General features: G+C 42.4%; 2 protein-coding genes across 2 annotated transcripts in view; one reads left to right on the top strand and one right to left on the bottom strand.

Moving 5' to 3' along the window:
* The window catches only part of lamb3 (laminin subunit beta 3), a 16,580-nt gene extending 4,877 nt beyond the window's left edge, over positions 1 to 11,703 (top strand). Inside the window, exons 4-23 of the mRNA XM_080000004.1 lie at positions 1,062 to 1,176; positions 1,335 to 1,408; positions 1,667 to 1,858; positions 2,159 to 2,222; positions 2,351 to 2,541; positions 3,037 to 3,157; positions 3,409 to 3,597; positions 4,070 to 4,225; positions 4,478 to 4,671; positions 5,033 to 5,129; positions 5,610 to 5,985; positions 6,066 to 6,226; positions 7,477 to 7,688; positions 7,923 to 8,129; positions 8,283 to 8,427; positions 8,864 to 9,071; positions 9,369 to 9,510; positions 9,685 to 9,861; positions 10,802 to 10,964; positions 11,180 to 11,703. Coding sequence (XP_079856130.1) covers positions 1,062 to 1,176; positions 1,335 to 1,408; positions 1,667 to 1,858; positions 2,159 to 2,222; positions 2,351 to 2,541; positions 3,037 to 3,157; positions 3,409 to 3,597; positions 4,070 to 4,225; positions 4,478 to 4,671; positions 5,033 to 5,129; positions 5,610 to 5,985; positions 6,066 to 6,226; positions 7,477 to 7,688; positions 7,923 to 8,129; positions 8,283 to 8,427; positions 8,864 to 9,071; positions 9,369 to 9,510; positions 9,685 to 9,861; positions 10,802 to 10,964; positions 11,180 to 11,319 — 3,324 coding nt within the window. The 3' untranslated portion in view covers positions 11,320 to 11,703. The remainder of the gene's footprint in view (positions 1 to 1,061; positions 1,177 to 1,334; positions 1,409 to 1,666; positions 1,859 to 2,158; positions 2,223 to 2,350; positions 2,542 to 3,036; positions 3,158 to 3,408; positions 3,598 to 4,069; positions 4,226 to 4,477; positions 4,672 to 5,032; positions 5,130 to 5,609; positions 5,986 to 6,065; positions 6,227 to 7,476; positions 7,689 to 7,922; positions 8,130 to 8,282; positions 8,428 to 8,863; positions 9,072 to 9,368; positions 9,511 to 9,684; positions 9,862 to 10,801; positions 10,965 to 11,179) is intronic.
* Positions 11,704 to 13,665: 1,962 nt separating this feature from the next.
* On the bottom strand, positions 13,666 to 20,733 carry LOC307230173 (calcium/calmodulin-dependent protein kinase type 1D-like; the record flags this gene model as incomplete). The annotated part of the gene is made up of 10 exons (XM_080000410.1): positions 20,639 to 20,733; positions 17,695 to 17,820; positions 17,505 to 17,579; positions 17,251 to 17,389; positions 16,954 to 17,077; positions 16,452 to 16,527; positions 16,120 to 16,232; positions 14,533 to 14,611; positions 14,276 to 14,363; positions 13,666 to 14,025 (listed from the first exon to the last, which is right to left on the bottom strand). The coding sequence occupies exons 1-10, from the start codon at positions 20,722 to 20,724 to the stop codon at positions 13,666 to 13,668; spliced, it is 1,266 nt and encodes a 421-aa protein (XP_079856536.1). The 5' UTR covers positions 20,725 to 20,733.
* Between the last annotated feature and the right edge of the window lie 1,845 nt (positions 20,734 to 22,578).

Here is a 22,578-nt window from a genome sequence, read left to right as displayed (position 1 = left end):
ACTATATAAAAGTGAATTGTGTGCTTTTTATTTATTTTTTTCGCACTTTGCAAACATTATTTAAAGGTTTTTTTTAACTCTCATGGAAAATATATTTTGTGCGAAAAACAGGCAACATTCTTTTGATGGCCACTCGAGGGAGGATCCGACTATCGGATGCATTTTCAATTCGGTGTGAAGCCAGCTTTATTCCCTTTCTTTAATTATTATTTTAATCTCTAGATGTGGGCCTGCAAAACCCCTGTTAAACAGTAACTGTAATAAAGGCCTGCATGAATATACCTTTGTATATATGCATCTATTTGAAGCTCACACCTGTTTACCCTGTGTGCAGCTATGTAGTTCTCCCTCCTGGCACTTGCAAGAACGAAGCATTTTAACATGCCGCTGCTTCCTGGTTCTTCACACTGGCTGTAAATAAACTTGACTTGTTAAAACCAGAATGGAGTGTGATATAAAACAAATGAAGAGCTGACGGTTAAAGAAGTGATTGAGATAGTGAAATTTGACAACAACGGAGGGTCAACAGTTTGAGTAAGAGAAAGGGGCTTTTTATTTTGACCCAGGGAGGATCATCTGTTGCAACAAATAGCAATCCAGAGGGACCTTTTCCCTACAGGGAACGTGGCCATGCCCTCTGTGCCAGAGAGGGGGGGCAACCTCCATAGCATCTAGCCCAGATGCGCTAGCTTTTTTGGCTGGGCTTTTCCTGACTTTTGGTGACCTGACCTTCACTTTACTTGCCCGGAAGGCTGGCCGACGTTGTGCGTGCCTGAATACACAATGAGTACATTTCCATTTTTCTTATGTAACAGAGGCAGACGTTGGGAAAAAACAACACACAGAGTCAACCAGACATCCATCTGAGATGTAATGAATTCAAATGTGTACACTTCAAAAGTATATGGAATGCTCTCTCTCTCTCTCCCTCTCTCATTCTCTCAGCCTATGGCTTAACTGTCAGCCTATAGGATCCCTCACACATAAATTAGGAGGTGGATGGTTATGGCTAATTTTGGCTGTCTTTCTCTAATTGAAAATGTTCTTCCTGTCTCGCCCAGTGGAGGATGAAATGTTGTCCTTGTGACTCAAGGAACCCATCTAGTGGTTTGGCTCATACTGTCCAGAATGTTCTGTCTACTGCAAGGCCAAACAGGTGGTGGCAGTCCAAGAAAGGTAAGCCTATCTATCTATCTATCTATCTATCTATCTATCTATCTGTCTATCTGTCTATCTGTCTATCTGTCTATCTGTCTGTCTGTCTGTCTGTCTGTCTGTCTGTTTATTTTTTTGGGTTGCTTATCTAAATGTGATTCTGGTCCTTTGACTTATAGATGTAAATCCAGTCACTCTTCAGTTGGACCTCCAGGATCTTTTCCAGCTGGACAACCTGATCCTGGACTTCAAGGTACATGTTTCAGCACTACTTCCTCTCTCTGGAAATGACTCTCAGCATTATAAGTACAGTCTCAGGTTGGAGATAAATAGAGCTCTGCTGAAATGGAGATTCAGCAGAGAGAAGTTTTTTTCTTTTCCTTCTTCAGCTGTTAGGATTTTTTTGTCAAACTATGTTAACGGTGTGGTGCTTACGAGGCCCCTTTGGGACCTCAACTTTGATAAACTAACTACCTTGCAATTTACATTTAATTGACTTTTGTCTCTGCAGGGTCCCCGTCCCGATTCTCTGGTGATAGAGAGAACCTTGGACAAAGGCCAAACATGGAAGCCTGCCCTCTACTTGGCCTCAGACTGCCGGGCAGCGTTTCCTGGGGTTCCCATGGCAACACCTCTTACCATGGACCAGACCTACTGCTACACCTTGGCCCCTGTTGGGCCCAACCCTTACCGAGACCAGATTGTACGGAGGTTTACTCTGCCTGTAGTCCCATCAATCATTTACTTTATCTTTCTTTTACTTTTTCTTTTTTCTTTCTTTTACTTTTTCATTCATTTTATCTGTCAATCTGACCCTTAAATGTTCACTGTGTTTGAGCTTGCAGTGGATACATAGCATGTGGTCATAAACCGTATTGCAGAAAGGGTCTCATCTTTAATACGTCATACATTTCATACCCCGCTTCACACGTCTTTCATACCTCTCGTCTGTTGCACTGCTTACCTCCTTTCCCCTTTCCACGTTTTTATTTTCTTGCTCCAGATCCAGTTCAGTCCACTGCGCCAGTACACCTATGTTCCTGCCCCTGAAAGCCAGAAGATTGAAAGTGAGAACATCTCTGGTTTTGTTGTACTGCTTTCAAACCAATACGCTATTGATCAGCACATCCCAGAGCCATTAACAGGCTCTGACCCCGGCTGTGGCTTAGCTAATCATGGCTTTCTCATCCAACAGATGTTTCGGGGTTGACAGGGCTGCGGGTGAGGCTGACCGACCTGGGGGAGGTGCCCCGGCTGCCAGGTCGCGCCCTCAGCCACTTCTATGCCCTGAAGGAGATGAAGGTGATGGGCAGCTGCATGTGCCACGGACACGCCGACCGGTGTCTGTCGGATAGCTCCTCCAACAGCCTGGACAACAGCATACAGGTGCACTTACATTTTATTACTGAAGCAGGTGCTTTTAACCAAAGCAACTTAGGATAAGTACATTTTTCAGTCGCAGTAGAATCCATCTACATCATTTGAAGACATTCAATAAAACATCTTCATAAGCAGAGTCACAGAGTTAGATGGTGTTTTTTAACCAGACAAACAGACACAGGGAGAGTTGGAAAGCGGGCAGGGGTTGACGCCTGGGATGAAACAATGTGTAAAGGTTTCCAGGTGGATCCTGAACATATAGTTTCTCAGTTTCCTACAATCTTGAGCAGGGATTGAGCTATTGTGAAGTTATAAGAACATGATTTCCAGAAGTTTTTTCAACCTCTATTTGCCCTGGGCAGTGCTGAAACCCACCTTTAAACATTTCCTCACATTAACACTCAGTTAGGGCTGTTTTTGCACGGCGGGCCTTGCTGGCAAGCAGTCTTCACAGGCATGATGTGTATATTGTTTGTATGTGTTCTGCCTCCATCCTTTTAGGTAAGCGCACAGTGTAAGTGCCAACACAATACAGCTGGCGTGAACTGTGAACACTGTGCTGACCTGTACAATGACCTGCCTTGGAAACCCGCAGAGGAAGGCAACCCTCATACATGTCAACGTAAGAATCCACCACCATCCAAGAAGCCTCAAATCCACCATTCAACATCATACATACGAGTTATACTGTGCTGCAATTTTTAAATATTTACAATACTAAATCTTCACCACGTTTTGAAGTGCATTTGGGGTCATCTGCACTGGGCCATCCAGTGTATCAATTCCACACGAGATACTGTATGCGGTTGAGAGATGACTGGGTGATCTTGTGAATGTCTCAGTTGTATACTAACCATTCTCCTCTCACCTTAGGTTGCGACTGCAACAACCATGCCCTGCGCTGCCATTTTGACCAGGCTGTGTTCGAAGCCAGCGGACAGAGGAGTGGAGGAGTGTGTGAGCGCTGCATGCACCACACCACAGGGCCAAAGTGTGACCAATGTGCCCCAGGTTACCAGCCCAATCCCCGGAGCACCATGGACAGCCCCGACGCTTGCACACGTACGTGGTGATTTGCTTATCAACACTTGCATGCACAACACTCGTAGGTTATAAATTTTAAGGTGCACACAACAAGGCATTGCAAAACCATATACATTTTTATTTTATGGGTTATAGTCATGGGTGTGTGTGAGTCAGGGTGTTTTTTAAAGTCACTTAATTTGATCATAGAGATCCTTTGGATTATCAATTTTTTCAACGTTAAAGACATATTTTCTAAAAGCTACCCGAATAATGTCATAGACACAATTCTTCTTCTTTTTCTTCTTCTTCTTCTTCTTCTTCTATTTCTTCTTCTTCTTTCGGCTTTCGCCACAAGACATAGACACAATTCTACCTCAGTCAATTTATCCAAAAAGGGAGAAAATGCTAATGTATGATTTTCTGGCTTGTTAAGGTTTCAATTGTGTTGTATTGTGAGATGGGAACTTTGATAACAAATTGATTTCATTGTTCTCGTCCCTCTCACCAGGCTGTATTTGCAGCGTGGAGGGGACAGTGAACGGTGGCCAGTGCGATGACACCATGGGATCCTGCAAGTGTAAAGCCAACGTGGAGGGGCCGCGCTGTGACCGCTGTAGGAGGGGTCACTATAGCTTGAGTGCCTCCAACCCCTTGGGCTGCACCAGTACGTGACATGTAACACTTTTACACTCTCTGTTCAAGAAATTCAACAGTTGCTCCAAAAGAGTTGCTCCTTTAAAATGGGCAAATGTATTCAAGCACTGCATGTCGAGCGTGTTTAATACTGAGAGGTATTTAGGCTAATACCCTGTTAATGTAGCGTTGAGATTAAAATAGGTTTTATGAATGCAGGTGTGTATCGGTGAGTATCAATGTGGTGAATATAAATTTACTATCTGTTCCCTATTGCTTCCAGAATGTTTGTGCTCTCCCGATGGCTCACGCTCGAGTGAATGTGACCCACTGACCGGTCAGTGCCCCTGTAACGCCCACTTCCATGGCCTGACCTGTGACCGCTGCTCCAAGGGCCGCTGGAAGCCACTGGGAGCGACGGGATGTGTGCCCTGCAGCTGTGACCCCACCAATTCCATCGGTGATACCTGTGATCAGGTAGGACCCACCACACCCTGACCCCTTCCTGAACGATGAGAAGTGTCATAAAAATATTTCAATAGATAGTACAAGAAGATAACTCTCCCTGATATACAGAAAGGATGAAAAAGTCAGTCAGTTGTTGGCCAACATTCAGGTCAGAACCTAAGTACATTTCTTTACCCCTTAGCGACAATGCATAGTCAAATTTCTTGTACAATAGTGATTGGCCGGCAGAATCTGATCCTTAAGCCTGAGCTTGATTTCTCTTTAGATATCTCTAGCATATGATAAATGAATTTGAATGGCACTCTTACCACATACTTTCTATTAAAATATGTTTGTTTTTGTGCTGATGTGTGCTGCACTGTATTTTCAGTGGATAGGTCAGTGTCAGTGCAGACAAGGCTTCGGAGGTCTTACCTGCTCTGAGTGCCCAGATAACACGTATGGAGACCCTCTCGTTGGCTGTCAACGTAAGTCGCCAACACTACCAAAAACATCACGCCAAAGAAAGTCAAAAAAGATGAAAAAAAAAAAGATTATAGAAAAAAATCTTCTTATATCTGCCAGTAGGATGGTAGTTTGTAGAGAGGATTAAATCTCAGCTGTTTTTTGTTTTTTTCAAAAAAAGTTACTTGACTTAAACAAATCCATAAAATTTGCTATTTTTTTCTGAGTAAGATAGTTAAAGACATATTTTCTCAAATCTAGCTAAATAATCTCACACATACAATTCTAGACCAGCTAATCTTTATCAAGAGCAAAACAAATCTATTGTTAATTTTGTTTGCCAGTTTTTGGTATTTCCTGGCTTGTTAAGATGTAATTTTTTGCAGACACATAGAAGGTTTTCGATAGTTCTATTAATGAGAAACCAATGTTGTTTGCCCGTCTGACTGTCTTGTGCCTCTGATCTAACCGCTACCTCATTTATATTTTGTCCGGTTGTGTAGCGTGCAACTGTGCCTCAGGTGGAACCATTTCAGGGGGCTGTGACAAGAGAACAGGGGCTTGTCATTGCCGACTGGGCGTAAAAGGGGCCCGCTGTGACTCCTGTAGCCGGGGCTACTGTGACTCTTTCCCCACCTGTGAGGTCTGCCCCTACTGCTTCTTCAACCTGGATGGACAGATCCGCAACCTTAGTATGAGCGCAGAGAGACTGTCCCTAGGCCACCCCTCTCCTCCCGTGGTCTCAGTTGGACCCGAAAGCCTGGTCCCCCGCATCCGGGCACTGGAGGCCAGGCTTAACAAGATCAAAGACTCCCTCCCGCTCCCTCCCAACTCTGCGGGGCAAATTAAAAATGTCCTCTCTCAATTCGACATGCTAAGGTAAAGGACCAGGTTTTTAGGGGGAAGGTCCATTTCCCAGACTGTGTGAAACTTCACTCCTGTTTGTTTCTGTGCACCAGGGAACAGGTAGAGCAACTGAACGATGGATTTTTACCACTGGACCGGGTGCCCAATCTGGAATCGCAACTGAAGCAACTACAGTCTCTGGTCGACAGTCTGGATCTGTCGTACAACTTGAAAACAGACCAGCTGAGAAACCCCATAAATGCCAACAACACAGGTAGATGACACTACAAGCTGCAGTGCAATGAACGAAACTTTATACAACCCAATATAATTGATTCCCTCATCAGTTCCTGACAAAGTAGACATAGAGTAGAAGTAGAGTCGAGGGAGGTAGACCAGAGTTAGAGGTAGGTAGAGAAGAGGTAGAGAGAGGTAGAGTAGAGTAAAGGCTGTACGGCCCATGGCCCGTGCACGACCAGAGAATAAGAGCATATATAGTTGCACGGTGCTGTGTAGATGCCGTGGCGATATTCTCCTGAAAGATGGGAGAAACCACCAGGGAACACTGAAAGAACGGCTTTACACATTACAAAGGAGTCCTGAGGGAAGGATATGAATAACTAGAAAAGAGCAGTAACATTAAAATAGAAAGTCTGTAATGTATGTATATTTATTGTAGTCAGTGCAGGTTTTTTTTATATAGTCATGAGTTTGTGCAAATTGTTGGTGTAAACATGACAAAGAAGTCCTGAGGTATTCAAATAGTCCAAATCTTTGGACAGACAAGGCACCATCTCCTTCCATGAATTCAAACGCCATCTGGTTATTTTTGGGGTCTTGCATGGATGGATCGTACAAATTGTACCTGCGGACATCTTCGTACAACCTTCCTTCGGACGATTGTTTCGCAAGCTCTGTAATGACAGCATTTATGCCGTGAACACTAAACGATACCATGGCTTTGGTGTCTATGAACAAGACTTAAAGGTGGAGCAGAGGTAGGGGGAGGTAAAGCAGAGGTAAAATAAATGTAGAGTAGTGGGAGGTTGAGTAGAGGGAGTTAGATCAGTGGTAGAGTAGTGGTACAAGAGGGGGGTAGAGGAGAGGTAGCGTACAGTTGAGGTAGAGTAGAGTATAGGTGGAGCAGAGGTAGGGGAGGTAGAGGGAGGTAGAGTAGAGGTAGAGTGAGCAAGAGTAGAGAGAGGTAGAGAAGAGCATGCAAGAGTAGATGTAGAGTAGAGGTACAGAGGTAGAGTAGAGGTTGGGTAGAGGTAGAGGACAGGGAAGTAGTGTAGAGGTAGAGTAGAGCACAATAGAGTAGAGGTTGAGTGGAGGGAGGTAGAGTAGACACCCATGTCAATTTCTTCTGGATAAACAACAGCTATCGCTTCCTTTTGGAGCTTATCTCTTGTTTCCCCAAAACAGAGATTTGTTATTCGCCTGTGACATCTCCCATTCCCTGGGTAATCATCTTTATTTAAACATAAAATGATCCACGGCTGCATATTTTTCCATCTTAATTAGGAGCCTTTTCTGCGATCAAGAACGCCTATGATGAGTCGGCAGATGCGGCGAAGAGCATGGAGGCCAGCAGTGAGACGGTGGACCAGTCGGCATCGACCAGAGGTGACACCATTGATCTTCAGAACCAAGTCCAGCCTGCTAACACCAGAGATCTGGAGAAACTCAACACAAGTTTGGCCTTCCGACCCAATCTCACTCCAGCGGCCAAGCAGGTAGCTAGGAGCACACAATTTTTAAGGTTGGACATCTAATGTAGAGCTCTCCACTACTAGCCACAGCTGGTAGTGGAAAGTTGTCACTCTAGGATTTACAGTAGTCACAGCCTTACAAAGTCTTTGAAGCAACACCCAATTTGAAGCGAAAATAACATGTTTCTCATAGAGGTCGCTCACTGCTTTTATCTTTATGATCCATCTGTATCCTTTCTTTTGTTTTCAAATTGTCAGGTGTGCGGCAGTACTCGCACCACTCCTTGCACCCCTCTGCAATGTGAGGGCTACGATCTGTGTCCGGTGGGGAACACACCATCCTGTGACCAAGGAGACGGCTGCGTGGGGCCCCAGCCTCTGGGGCATCATGCCGAGCACAGCACCAGGAACGTTAAGGACAGACTGGGCCAGCTCAACGGGAAAATTGCAGCAGCTACCGACCAGGTACGATTTAATTGGTGACGCTGGAATGCTTGGGCGATTCTAATCTAGGTGACTTGAAAGCTTTATTGGGCTCGGGTACTGTAATTGCTTTGCAAAAACAGAAGTTGAATATTCATAGTTGGTGGTATAAATGGTTATAACTCACTTGCTCAGGTCCAGGAAGCGCATGCTACAACCGATAATGTCAGAACATCTACGGAGAAGCTGTCCAACCAGATAAAGCAGGTCAGAAACGACCTGGAAGGATATTTGAAGGAGACTCGCGATGTGGTCAAAGAGGTCAAGGACTTTCTCTCGGGTAAGAGCCATTCTAGTTTAGGGAATTGTAGGATGGATGGATACTGTAAACGGAAGGATGCATACAAGGATATACACAGAGGATTTCGCAATGTGTCTAACTTCATGTTTTCCTACTTTGTTAAAATATAGGTGTGATTCTCAATCTCTACAACATGATGATTTGGAGTCCACTGAGTCATTCACATTTTGCACTATTTTAGTAATTTATGTCATATTGAAGCGTATGCTGATAGATTATTGCTTCCAGGATACGATTGCTATTTTTCATCCTAGGCCATATCAAACTGGATTCACAGACCAAATTGGGTCATTAGTTATAATAATATTATGTCACATTATATTATATGTGTTTACTCCGTTTACGCCCTCCCAAGAAACAACATACTTACCAATCCTGTTCCCACTTTCCACGTTTACCCATCCTTTCTACCCAGACCCGTCCTCAAACCTCACCCGCGTCAAGGCGGTGAGCGACTGGATCCTGAATGCCAAACTGCCCCTCAACCTGGCAGGTCTTAAAAGAAAGCTGGAGGAGCTGAAGATCCTGGCGGCCGGTCTACCTGACAGTGCCGAAGTTTTGAAAAGGGCCGGGCCGCAGCTAGACGCAGCCAGTAGACTGCTACAGGAGGCCAGGGAGGCCAGGTAATCTAATTACCAACCCGCTAACCTGGGCTTTGGGTTATGAGTCCACTAACGTCAAGTAAGATAAAACTTTATTGCTTCCCAGTGGGAAATTACGGCAGGGGCTTTACGGTAGCAGAAGTTGACAGAACAGTGCAAGTAAAAAAGAAAGAGATAAAAATGAAATAAAAATAAAAATGAAATGAAAATCTACAAATGTAAACAGATTAACACCTGAGCTCCTCTCTGTCATCTAAACGAAAAAACAATGTATCACTGGCGTACTGTAGAGCTTTATTTTTTGCCATTTGTGTGCAGGGACACCGCGCTGGGGGTGAAGGCTGACGTGAACGGGCTGCTGCTAGGCTTCGGTGCAGTTGAAAGCTCCCTCACTAGCCTGGAGGACAAGCTCCAAGACAGCATGTACACCATTGACAACTTGAATAACACCCTGTCTAAGGTAGGGCGCGGATGAAATGCAGAAGGACCCTTCCTCTATGCCAACATGCTGGAATTCCCACACAAGGACTGGGCTCAGCCTGCCCCTGTTTTGACATATTCCGTCATTCTTCATACCTTTTCCTCCACTCTTTCTCATATTTTTCTTCCCTCCCGTTATCCCATCATTTTTCAGGTCGACGCACAGCTGACCCCAGTGGAGAAGGCTTTAGGGGAAGTGACATCATTGGCCGGGGGGATGAAGCCCCAGCTGATCAGTCTCAAAGACCTGCTGCTCTCCGGAGGCCGGCTGGCCGATGACGCAGAGGAAGAAGCTTCCGGCGCTAAGGCGGAGGCGAAAGCTGCTGCCAAGGTGAGAGACAATTATTTTACGGATTACAATTAACACCTAGACAAATAGGAATCTTTAATTCTGTACTTTCAAAACATTACTGATAAACGTGTGGATATTCCACATTGTATATTAGGAATATCGGGTTTCATGTGAATTCGAGAGTCCAATGGGCTACTTTTATTATATCTTTAGAGCAGGATGGAGCCCCAAAAGAATTAAACAGACATGCTATATTTAAAACCTATTTAACTCAAGTTTCTATGAAATATATATCAGTAAAATATCAATATACGTTATATGTCCTAGAAATATCCCCCCATCCAACATGTACATGCATATCAAGTGACCCCCACCTTCGGGTCGTTATTGTGTTTCTGGGTATTGAAAGTGAACTGCAGAGGTCGGCAGAGAACTGACCGGGAGAATTTGTACTGACATGACACTTTTTCACTGGGACTAATTTCTCATTAGCCCCAAGGTTCAGCCCAGTCATCCACACATTATTCTATTACATCTATTTAGGCTCAATATTTGTAGTAGTAATAAGGCTTATCGCTACAACAAATACTTTGCCAAAATAGAAGTAAAGTTTGTTTGCTTTTATCCCCACTTTCATGGCTGAAAGTAACCATCTATAAGTATCTATAACATAAGTATCTAACATTATAATAACATCTATAATAACATACGCATCCTTTTCTAACAGTCAGAAATCAAGTGATGTCTACTATTTTTAGGGAGGGTTAAACTTATCTGCAGATTTATGAACACGGCCTAATTTAGTGTAAGAAAAGGTCGAGTAATTACATTTTATAGCCTGTAAATTGTACAGGAGCGATATGCACGCCTCCAAAAAATGTAACAGCTACAACACATCCGCACCCATATTGTAGCTCTCTATAGGACACACATATACCAATAGGGCTTTAGGGTGACGTATGCATCTGTCCATGCATAGGACCTGACGTCCCTGGAGGAGCAGCTGGGACACCTGCGTGCTGCCAACGCCAACGCCAGCCATGGAGATGGAGCTGGCACAGCGGGAGAGAGGCTTCAGAAACTGCAGCAGGATGCCGGCACTCTGGCCAAAGACACAGGAGACATGATGAAGTCTCTTGCAGGTAATAAACAGATAACCATCCCTGCCCTGTGTACTTTCGTATTACTTCCCAACAAATCTAATGACATTTAGGAACATAAATATGAATAAAACAGGGCTTGACCAGTGGATAACCCACCGTTAGTGCATTGCAATGTTAATTCTAATTGGTTAAATTTGTTGTTTCTGACGACCCGTTTGCTTCTTCCCCTGCATCCTGGTGTTCTCCTTTTGCAGACAAAGCTGACTCCCTGCGCCGACTGCAGGTGGAGGTTGGGCAGAAGTCAGGGCGGCTTCAAGGACTGGATGCCAAACTTCAGGCACTCTTGGCTGAGATTCGTGCAAAGGCCCACGACCACTTCAGCTGCCAGGGCTGAGAAGGTGCAGCATCTTCCGCCTCCTATCCCCAGATGGCGCTTCATACACAGCCGAGCATACTGTGTTTGTTTTTTTGTTTGTTTTCATTGTTTACAGCACTTCTCAGTGTGAGATTGTTAGCAAAGCACTTTCACACAATTTTTCAAACATTTCATAGCAGTACATTTGCAGTTATCCTTATCAGGGCTGAGCTAGCGGTGCAGAGGGCGTGCAGCACCCCCTTTGTTGCAGATACTCACTACTGCTGTGATATGATGTTTGTCTAATTGCTACACAGGCTATTTAAAAACATTTCGAGAAACATTGTTAATTTTTTTTATTTTCTCATTTTGTAACGCACCGTTTCTGAATCAAAAATATCATGCAGAGTATTTAAATAAAGAATAAAATATATTCATATTGTGCAAAGTTAATGGTTAATGTATTGAGAAAATAAGAGGACAAGCTTTATGGACGATATTACAGTATTTAAATAACATCTTCAACTTCCATCACCTCATTAACATTTACTGCATCTGCATCTTTACACACACACACACACACACACACACCTCGTAAAAACGTGGCACATTTAAGAACATTAGCCCAGCCTTTACTCAAAAAAAAACAAGTCATATGAGCAAATATCATATCAGCCGGAGGTAAAGCCTTGACTGTAATCTCTTTGTTAAAATGAACAACCACCGACTCCTTATTAAAGGCCACCTCCACCCGCCAACTTTACTTCCTGCAGCTCCCCTTCATTTTTCACCACGGCAACCAGTGATGAACAAAATGGATTCTCAAACACTAGGCTACAAGGATGCGTCAATAATGGAGCGCCAAACTGAACACAGCAACACTAATTGTACCATTTTAACGAGAGCTTGGGCGCTAAAATCACATAAAGGCCTAGCTGTGACTGGAAGAATCAATCTATTGCAGCAATGGGTGCCATAGAAAACCCCAAATAGCTCAGAACAGCAGCAACTATACTGGAGGTGGCCTTTACCCTTTCAAGATTATGCATTTTTGACGTGAAAGAGTATCAAAGGACATCAAAAACCATGAGCTATTATACCTCTTGAAATCCAGTGTTCCTGTATAATTCATTGCATAATTAATGCGACATGAAATGACGACATGAAATGACGACATGACATGACGGCATGACATGACGTTTCATTATAACTCAAAGTCACCACAATGAAAATATCGTAGCATTTTCAGAGCTGATGTAATCTAAAACAATCCAAAAAATGGATAAATCCCACTCATGAGATATGCAATTGGAACATTATAATGGAATATTATACATATAATGCTGGAAATTGAGGAAACGCATTTCATATTTTCCCACATCACAAGGTGCAATACGTAATATTGGAGGTATATCTGTAGATATGTGTGTGTGGGTGTATATTTTTGCACACAAGCTGCGCCGCCATGTGCCGGGATGTTGATGCGCCACGTGGATCCCCATCCATTTTGTGTTTTTCCCTCAGACTGACACATTGTCTCACGTTGATACAGTAGAATGAGGGCTCAGGCCAGCGTGTATCAGACCATGGCAATAGGCCTCTTCAGAGGACGACAAACACCGTTGGCTGTCACCAGCTGCCAGAGAAAAACTGGAGGGAGTACAAGAGAGAGAGAGAGAGAGAGAGTGTTCATTTGTAATTGGCCATAGTGAGTTTTTTTTTTATCGGCCAAGACCTGTAAAGAAGATTAGTGCATAATATCTCCTGGTTTAAATATTTTGTTTCATGTGGTTCTCTGTTACCTGGGCGAAATTCCTCTGTGGAACTGTGGGTCGATCACATAACGGAACACACCCCCGTCTGGAGCGCCTGGCCTTTTCTGTCTTTCCCTCTGTCCATGGAATCATGGCTGCAATGTCACATTACAAGCAAGACATTAGTACCACAGAAGGACCCTTTCCCATTTATTCTAATTTTAAACCCTAGAGATAAACCAGAAGGAGCTAACCAGTCCCATTAGTGGGGATGAAATAATGTTTAAGTAACATTTAAATATGGCCTAAAGGGAGAGTATATACTGAATATCACAAAAGTAGAAGGCATCCTCATATCATTAATATGAGTAGTATGGGGTAAGAGTGTTGAAAATAAACAATTAACAAAAATTACAAACCTTGTGCTATGAAAATCTAATTCCACTTCAAAAAAGAAACAATGGAGAAACTAGCTCTTGTGTTGCAAGATCAAAATTGCAAGGCTGCACTAAATCATCTTATTCACCAGTTCTAGCCAGAATAGGAATATTCCATTTAAAAATGTGCTCCTATGCAGAAAAACAGCGAGGAAACCCTGCTTTAAATCATAAGACTTCCGGCGCTCCTGCCCTCACCTCTGAGTGGACCGCAGTGTCGGGTCGCTGATGTACGCGTGGATGCTCGTCTCCGTCACCACCGGGGGGTGCCCTGGTTCACTGTGGCTCACCCTCAGGGGAGGGCATGACCCTCTCCCAGAGGCCATGGGTTCCGATGGGAGCTTCAGGTGACTTGCGACGCTGGGAAGGTTCCCGTTAGAATCCGGGCTCTCGTCTTCTTCGACGTGGCAACAGTCAGCCATCTCTGCGCCGCCCCCCTGGGGATTCATGGGGGAAGAGTCCACTACTATGCTGGGGACGGTATCAAGAGGCTGGCTGTGGGACTGCTGTAGCCTTCTCATGTGATTGATGGCTGTGGCTGCGTTGAAGGCTTGCTGTTGGAGAGGGAAAAATCAATACCGATTAATCTTTTTACCTTTAATTTACTAAGTGTGTAAATATGTGTGGGTTGTTTTTACTACTGCTCTTATTTTTTCATTATTATTACTAGATACATTTTTATTATTATTTTTGTTTAATCGTATCCATTTGACTTATTTTATGTGAAGTGAAAGTACGTATAGTCGTAACTTCTGAAGTACAGAATGTGCTACATAAATAAAGTGTGATAAACAAACTACGTACCCTCCATTTGAATTTGGCAAAGTTTCTCTGTATCTGCTCGCAGACAGACTGGTAAATGTCCTGGTCTCTCGCTGTGTCTCCAGCAATCCTGAGGGGTTGTCATAATCATAACCACGTTTTAATTAGGAAAAGGAAAATGAGGGGAAGGGGGGATGGTTTTGATGTTGTATATGTTAAATTTTATGTGTTTTATATGTTGATTTGTGTGTGTGTGTGTGTGTGTGTGTGTGTGTGTGTGTGTGTGGCCAGGGTCTTACCAGGGGTGCCTGAGTGCCTGTTCAGTTGTAAAGCGCTTCTTTGGGTTCTTCTCCATCATGTTCTTGATGAAGTCTTTGGCTGTGGAAACACAAAAATGAAAGAGAAAGTTATTTTAACGAGAGCTTGACACAAGAGATTGAACCATTTTTTTTTTAGATTTAAGATTAAAGTCTAAAGGTGTCACTAAAACCCGGTTGTTTCGTTATCCTAATGACTAGTGGATGTTGTTTTTCAAAACCTCTATATAGATTAAAATAACTAAAGAATAGTGTTATTCATTTTAGCATTTTAAAAATATTATTATTTTATTTATTTTTTTATTACTGTTGTATTAGTGGTATTGCATATTAGGTGCTTTTTTTAAAAATGAAACTCATAAGATCTCATAGCTATAGATGGCAATCGCAGATGTTTACTAAGTTGTGAAACATATGAAAATGTCACCTTTTTTTATACTCAAAAAATTACTTTTTAATATTTAAATATTTCAAATATTTGAATATTTTACCAGATTTAGGGATTATAGAGTCCTTTAAACTAACCCCCCCCCCCCACACACACACACACACACACACACACACCCCGCCCCACGTGTCCCTCACCCCCCATGGAAAAGGAATTAGGTCCTGGCTTCCCGTTGTCTCATAATACCTGCTCTAATCCAAATAGGTCAGTTATTTTTGTTAACTTTAGGAGGTGAGGTCACGAGAAATGTTTGCTATTCACTCGCCTAAGAGTGAATTGTGAGGTCATCTGGGAAAATCTTGCCTTGTTTCCCAAGTGAGTGGCTGTCCTATCTTTACTGAATTATCTAGAATGCTGTATTTAATTAGAATGTTGGTTGGCAAGCTATTTGTAGTGTCATACATCCCCGAGACTACTTTTAACACAAGACTTAAATACTACATATAGTGCCTTGGGAACAGGTTCATCAGTGGCAAGATTTTGAGTTATGTGTGTTGTCAGCAGGCAAAAAGAGAAAGCAATGTTATAGAGAAGTGTAGCGAGGAGTTACCGTTTTATATTATATTTATTGTCTATTATATCATATCAGTAAAAGGCGCCAAAGTGTGGCTGGGTTATTACTTTAGTGATTAATGAAACCATACAAATTTGCTGAAAAGAATGACATTTTATTGTTTTTGGTTTTTTTCTTGCATGTTGTAACATTTCTAAATGTTCACACCATAAATGTTCAATTATGATATCCAGTTGTCTTTGCTGACTCTTAGCTGTGAAACCCGTCACTAGGCGTGAGGCTCTTAATTTCCACCACTAGATGGTGCTGTTTCCTCGTTGAAACTAGCGTCTGTGATACTCAAGCTCAAAATTAATGGTTCAAAATAACGTGCCCAAACATTAGAAAGGGAGGGCGACTGTAAATGCAGTTAAAGAGTAATTTCACCCCCCTCCCCTTAATTTGTAAGATTACAACAGGATTGATATTTTTCAGGACAATTGTATATTTCAGTTTATAGGTCAATTGTTTTATTTATTTACCATATACTGCAACCTAATATTTTTGGTTAGATTAGTGGTATCAGCTCCAAACAATTACGTACGACTTCAATGAGTCACCCTCTCACCTGATTCAGAAATGTTGTCCCAGAAGGGTGTGTGGAAAGCATACTCTGCCCTCATGATCTTGGAGAACAAACGTGTCTCGTTCTCTTCGAAGAATGGAGGGTAACCGCAAAGTCTGGAAACGAAGAGACAGAGATACATCAATATGCATTTCACATTCAATAAGTAATTTTGACATGAAATGTATTATACATTTGTATAAAGCTGCATTGGGCAAAATTTCAAATTTATTTACTCAATCCACTTAGAAAACCAAAAGTTTTGGTATGTTTTCTTTTTGGAAGTACAGTGGGCAGTGCCTTATACTTTTAATATGTGTGGTTTTTGTACATACAGGATGTATGTGATGACCCCTATGGACCAGCAGTCTACTGCTTTGCTGTAGGGTTTCTGGGCCAAAACTTCAGGGGCTGTTGGGAGAGACACATATCAGTCATTACTACTGTGGTGGTGTCTTTAAGTATTAGAAGGGCTAATACAAGTCGAAGAAAAGTGATTTTAATTACAACAAACAATATAATTACACAGAAATAAAAGTAGTGTTTCCTGCACAACAGTGTAAAAGCAAATTCTACATTTTCTGACATAAAAATATCTATCAATAAGGGAGAATCAAAATGGGAGCATGTTAATTTGAAAATCTGAAAATATATCTTGAAATGTATGCATTTTATACATGGCTAAGAGCATTTTATGGATATTATGCATGTGGTTATTATGCATGTGGATATTATGCATTGTGCAGATGTGCTGAACAGCATTCAGGAAAAAAGTATTCATATGGATTGATATGGATGGTACGTTCTTGCGGACTTTTCCGTGACAACTCAACCCACCAACATATCCCGGCGTGCCGCAGGCGGTGGACATGACACCGTGATCAGACATCTTGGACAGGCCAAAGTCACTGATCATGATCTTGGCGTTCTGGTCGGTGTTGTAGTACAGTAGGTTTTCTGGCTACTCGAACGATGTGGAGGAGACGCATATGTGTGTTTTTGGAGCATGAAGGGAGGAGGAAGAAGTGGACATAAAAGATTAGTGTGTGACTATGGGTCCCAGAAAGAACTCTCGACATCTGCATATAATGGAGAATGCAGTTTGTCTGTGTCAGATGTGTTTATGTGTCCGACCTTGAGGTCCCTGTGGACTATGCTGTTCTCGTGGAGGTAGCAGACAGCCTGAAGCACTTGTCGGATGACAGTGCTGGCGTCTTTCTCTGTGTACACACCCCGATCCAGGATACGGTCAAACAACTCCCCTCCAGACACCCTGGACGCACGCACACACGCACACAGCACACACACACACATCCCGGTTACTCAAACACACAGATGCAGGAGTCTCATACGGTGACAAAACAAAAACACTTATGCTGTTCACTTACAACTGCATGACCAGGTAGTAGTGGGTGCGGCTCTCATAGAAGTCCTCCAGTCCCACCACGTTGTCATGCTTTATTCTGAGGGTAAGCATATATGTGGGGTCAACAGTTATCCTCAGCTTTCTCAATTGAACTTGAAAAAGTATATGTTGAGAATGTTATGTGTGTGTGTGTGTGTGTGTGTGTGTCCTACCTTCTCAGCACGTTGACCTCGTTCTCCAGGTTGCTGTGAGCCAGGTCTTTCTTTTTCAGACATTTCAGGGCGTACAGGTTCCCCGTCGTCTTCTCTCGCACCATGAACACCTCAGAGAAAGAGCCCCTGAATGAAGGAAAACAGACAGTGAGAGAGAGAGAGAGAGAGAGAGCATGAGAGAGACAGGGAGACAGAGAGAGAGAGACAGGCAGGTGTTAAATGCTGTGCTGGAAGCAACACAGTGGTTCCCAAACACTGGCACCTGTACAAGAAATATTGGCTACCGGGGTCACAGGGTTTGGGGCGGAAAATTTCATCATGCTATTTTCTTAGTGCTGACAATAATTTCAGAGTCAGAATCAGGAAGAGTTTTACATTGGAAAAATTTGTCATTGTGACAATTGGTTCGTTTCTCTAAAGACAATCAGCACAAGCATAGCATTTTTTTAAAAACTGTCTGAATCGAATGAAATCAAAATTGCCTAGAATACAGAACTGAAAAAAATTTCATCTTAACATTTCATTATTAATTTATGTTTATCATATTTCAAAATGCTGGTTGAAAAAGCCGAATACCAAAAATAACTACAAGAAATTAAACTATATGAAAATCTTATCTGAAAATAGGCTGGTTGTGAATGATAATGGTTGGGATCCACTGATTTAGAACTACTGACTACTGTCAGCCCGTTCAGCCCTCTGAAGCTGCTTGAGCCAATCAGGAGCGTGGACACTGGTGGTACAGGTTTTAACCCAGTTAAAGACAAAGTACAATGGTATTAGTCTACGTATACTGGTAAGAGTTAGCCCCGTGGATCAGGATTTGAGAACGAGGTGTAGTGGATATAGCAATGGCATTAGCAAAGGGGGGTTTTACACTCAGAATGTAACTGCGCTTTGAGGCATTTATCTGCTATTTTGAAAGTGACTGTTTTTAGGAGCAGGTCCATCTAAAGATACTTCTAGATTAGAAAATACTTCAATGCAAAATGACAGAATCACCCACTAAAATAGTTCAACATGATCAAAATAAATTCTATAACTTGTAATTGAAAGCAATCCAAGTGGGTTATGAATAAATAACCGTCTATCAATGGAGTGGTGCATTTTTACGTCAGCCAAACTTTATTTGCTGTTTTTGACGTTCTACTACATTTAGAAGGAATGTAATAGAACAGAGGTGTAATATTTTTCAGTGATGACTTGAAGTGATACACAATGCCGAGGAAAATGCAATAAAGGAACCTAATAGAGTTATTAGAGAAAATAAATGCCCCATCTGTGATCTTTGTTTGGGAAGCGTTGATGAAACACATTATTTTTTTCTTTTATTGTACACAAAGGATCTTAGAGCATATGATGGCTGTGAAAATTAAAATATATTAATGATGAATGAGATTTGGAATCACTGAAGCCATGTTGTGTGAATGCCAAATGTCGAATGTTTTATTCGTCATACGGCGTGAACTTAGGCTTGTGTTACGTGACCCCTTCTCCTTTTTCACTGCATGAAATCTACCCCGAGATAATACATAAATGTGGGCACCGGCTAACTCAAGCTTCCCGACACCTGCAGAGAAAGGACCTTGACACTACGTGACGTTGCTGGCTCGGCGTCATCATGGCAAAGGAACCTTCCTTTACCCTGGAAATCCTGGAGAACTCCAGGGTCTAATCGCAGAATCTGACTGTCACACCTGAACATTCATTAAGCCCATTCGGGTGTCGGAGATGAAGAGGTATGTACATTTTGTATGAAGTGCAGGTTTGGCCTGGCCAATCTTCTCAATTATTCATTCATTCATTCTGTTTGGAGCACTGCCTAGGGGCCATAATTGGTCTGTACTGTATTTAACTGTTGTGATTCATCATTCATTCTACCTTCACTATACCTCCACCCGTGTTTCTGTCCATTTTCTGCATGCTACCTCCCCATTGCCCACATATCTTCATAATGTGAAGATATGTGGGCAATGGTGATACTTATGAGAACAAGATTATCAATTACATATTATGTTTTTGGTAATCTTGTTCTCATAAGTATCAAAGTTGAGAAAATTGCATTAATCTATTAGGATCAGTGTCAAAATTCATTGTAAAAAAAAAATATGGAGGGTTCCTTACATAAAGCATCAAAGATGCCGCACAGAATGAACACACGTGCAAATACACGCGCACACAGACAACAATGAACTTAAGGATTCTAAATCCTATAATCAACTAATGCTGGGATGTTCCCGCGCTGCTCTATTCTCACGTCAGTGCATTTAACACCTCTCTCACTCCCCCCCCCCCCCCCACACACACACACACGCTAAATGGGCTCATTCACAGAACAGCCGGGCAAAGGAGAGTACACTCTAAGCGGCTTCCGAGGTGAGCTGTACGGGGTAGACAGTCAGCTCTGGGGCCTTTAACGAGCCACTTGGTTAATGGACGATTCTGACCTGTTATTTGAAGTAATTTTTTGTTACCGCAACAAATTCCTTGTATGGGAATATGTACTTGGCAAAACAACTTATAAAGAGTCTGATTCTGATTCCGATTCGGACATGTCTGCATACTGAATGAGAGGAAGTGTAGTGAGCAGTGAGGAAATGCAGAATTTGCCCCTTTTTATTTCATTTTTTATGGCCATTAATCCATCCATTATCTCCTCTATCTCTGAGGAATGGCCATAACATAAATGAACCCACAAGATGCGATACATCAATATTGAAATTGAAAGGCAAATTAATAGAAACCCCTTTTTGAATTAGGTTGTATACTCCAAAAGAAGAAGGAATTGTCCAATTCATATACATACAGTATACTGTATACTCAACACAGTGAGAAAATGTAGAACTTGCCCGCTGCACAGACCATTTTTTTGGCTTTGAAAGTTCCACTCTGCAAGTGTACAAGTATGAGGGGGGTGTGGGGTGGTTGAAGGCCATATACTTACGATCCCATTTTGTCCTTGAAGTCAAACACCTCCTTGATGTTGTTGGTGCTCTTCTTCCAGCTGCAGGTGATCTCCTTTCGCCCCATTGCGGCTCTGACGTTTGGCTTTGCAGACCCCTGAACCACACACAACCACGGTGGAAAAATTAATGAGATTCATTGATTAATTAGTTCATTGATTGACCAATCATCATTGGACACTATAACCAGACACTCTATGTGATGGAGACCTTTCACATGGTGACTGGCTAATCAGTTCATTTCAAGTACAAAGTCAAAATTATTCTCTTTTCCAAGGGGTTGGAGAAACTGCTACTGCAGATGACCGGTTTGTTGTGATTACATAAACTGTGCACGTTTGATTACCGATCTGAGCCTGTTTGTACCTATCAGTTACAGAACACCCAAAAAGGTGCAGGATTAGAGAGGGTAAATTGCCTCTCTCCCTCTCTCTCTCTTCCCCCCTCCCTAGCTTTGTCCAATCTCCTGTCTTGAACCTTTTTGGCTCGGCTTCATGTGGGAACAGATTATGCAGCTTGATTCCCTGACAGTACCCAAATTGGGTCGCCCTGTAATCCTGCCCTGTTTACTTGGAAAACCAAAAGGCAAATGAACGGTGGACCACGTATTCATCATAACCCGCAGTTGTTCAATTACAGCTCATCATTTGGTATTCTCGGAAGTCAACTCCTCCATTACTACAACAAACTAAGGAACAAAATCTGAGATCATCCTCGTGTTGATAAACGATAAATCTGTTTATAGACATCGAAGATCATTGGTTCTTTATTTCTCTGGAAACCTTCTAGGCTGGAGAAAACACTCCAAATGTTCAAAAGAGAGATGCAGAAATAGCCTAAAGGTGGACAGCGCCTCTCCCAATGATTTACCCAGCATTACGGTTTAGCGCATATAATGTATTCCGTATGTCAATTCAAATGACATACATGTAAAGGAAAGGAAACTGACATTAGATTTGATATTAGATGTACTGAAGACGTGCAAAAACCATTGGCAGAATACATGCTGCATTGCTGTGAACTAATTAAGAGATAGATACATTGCCACTCAAACAAACAAAAGGCGAATTAAATTCATAGCTCTATGTTTAATGATGTGAATTACTTCATAATTACCTATTGGACATATCAAGACAATGAGTTCTCACAACCAAAAAACAAAGATACTATAATAAAATGAAGTCTTTACCTTGGCAACGGACGGGAGGTGGCACTTGTTGAGGTATCTCCGCAGATCTACCTGCCTCCTCCGAGCAGGCAGCGTGTTGTCAGGGCGCGGCGCAGTGGGCGTGGTGCGCAGGGCAGCGACTCGCAGCCTGCAGCCTTTGTGCAAGCGACAACCATGCAAAACCCATGGTGTGTCGGGTTTATTTTACTTTAAAATGTTTAATTTGTTTTATTTCGTTGTGCAAGTAGACCATGGCAAATGATCAATTCAACATCACCATTAAGTTCAAGTCCATTAAATAATACAGCGTAGGTTGAAAGCCTTATACAGCTTCTGTATACAGTATACAGTTATTCGAATTGGTTTAAAGTTAAATCTGTTTTTTTTTAAACACAATTATAAAGTTGTGTTTATAGTTCTATATGTGTTTGTATTCCCTTGCAATGGTGCTGCATAACGTTCCCAAGCAAAGAATGTTTGATTGACAAAATTATTGACGTGTAACGTGTCGTGTTTAAATATGGGGTTTTAAGTCAAGCGTGGATCTGGCCAAGCGTCAAAATGTATGAGTGCAAACAGTTAAACCTCTATTACAGTACACAAAAAACACAAACCACAAACCAAGGAAGTCAACCAAAGGCTTTGGTTGACTTCCTTATACCCGCCAATGTCATTGGTCAAGGTTTGACCGTATTGGCTTCGCCAGTGTTGTTTCTCTCACCGTTGGCGATTCAGTCGTCGGTGACAGTGGTG

Source organism: Zeus faber (assembly GCF_960531495.2).
Source record: "Zeus faber genome assembly, chromosome: 5".
Taxonomy (NCBI): Eukaryota; Metazoa; Chordata; class Actinopteri; order Zeiformes; family Zeidae; genus Zeus; species Zeus faber.
Note: the sequence above shows the minus strand (reverse complement) of the source record. Positions and strands in the feature narration are given on the sequence as shown.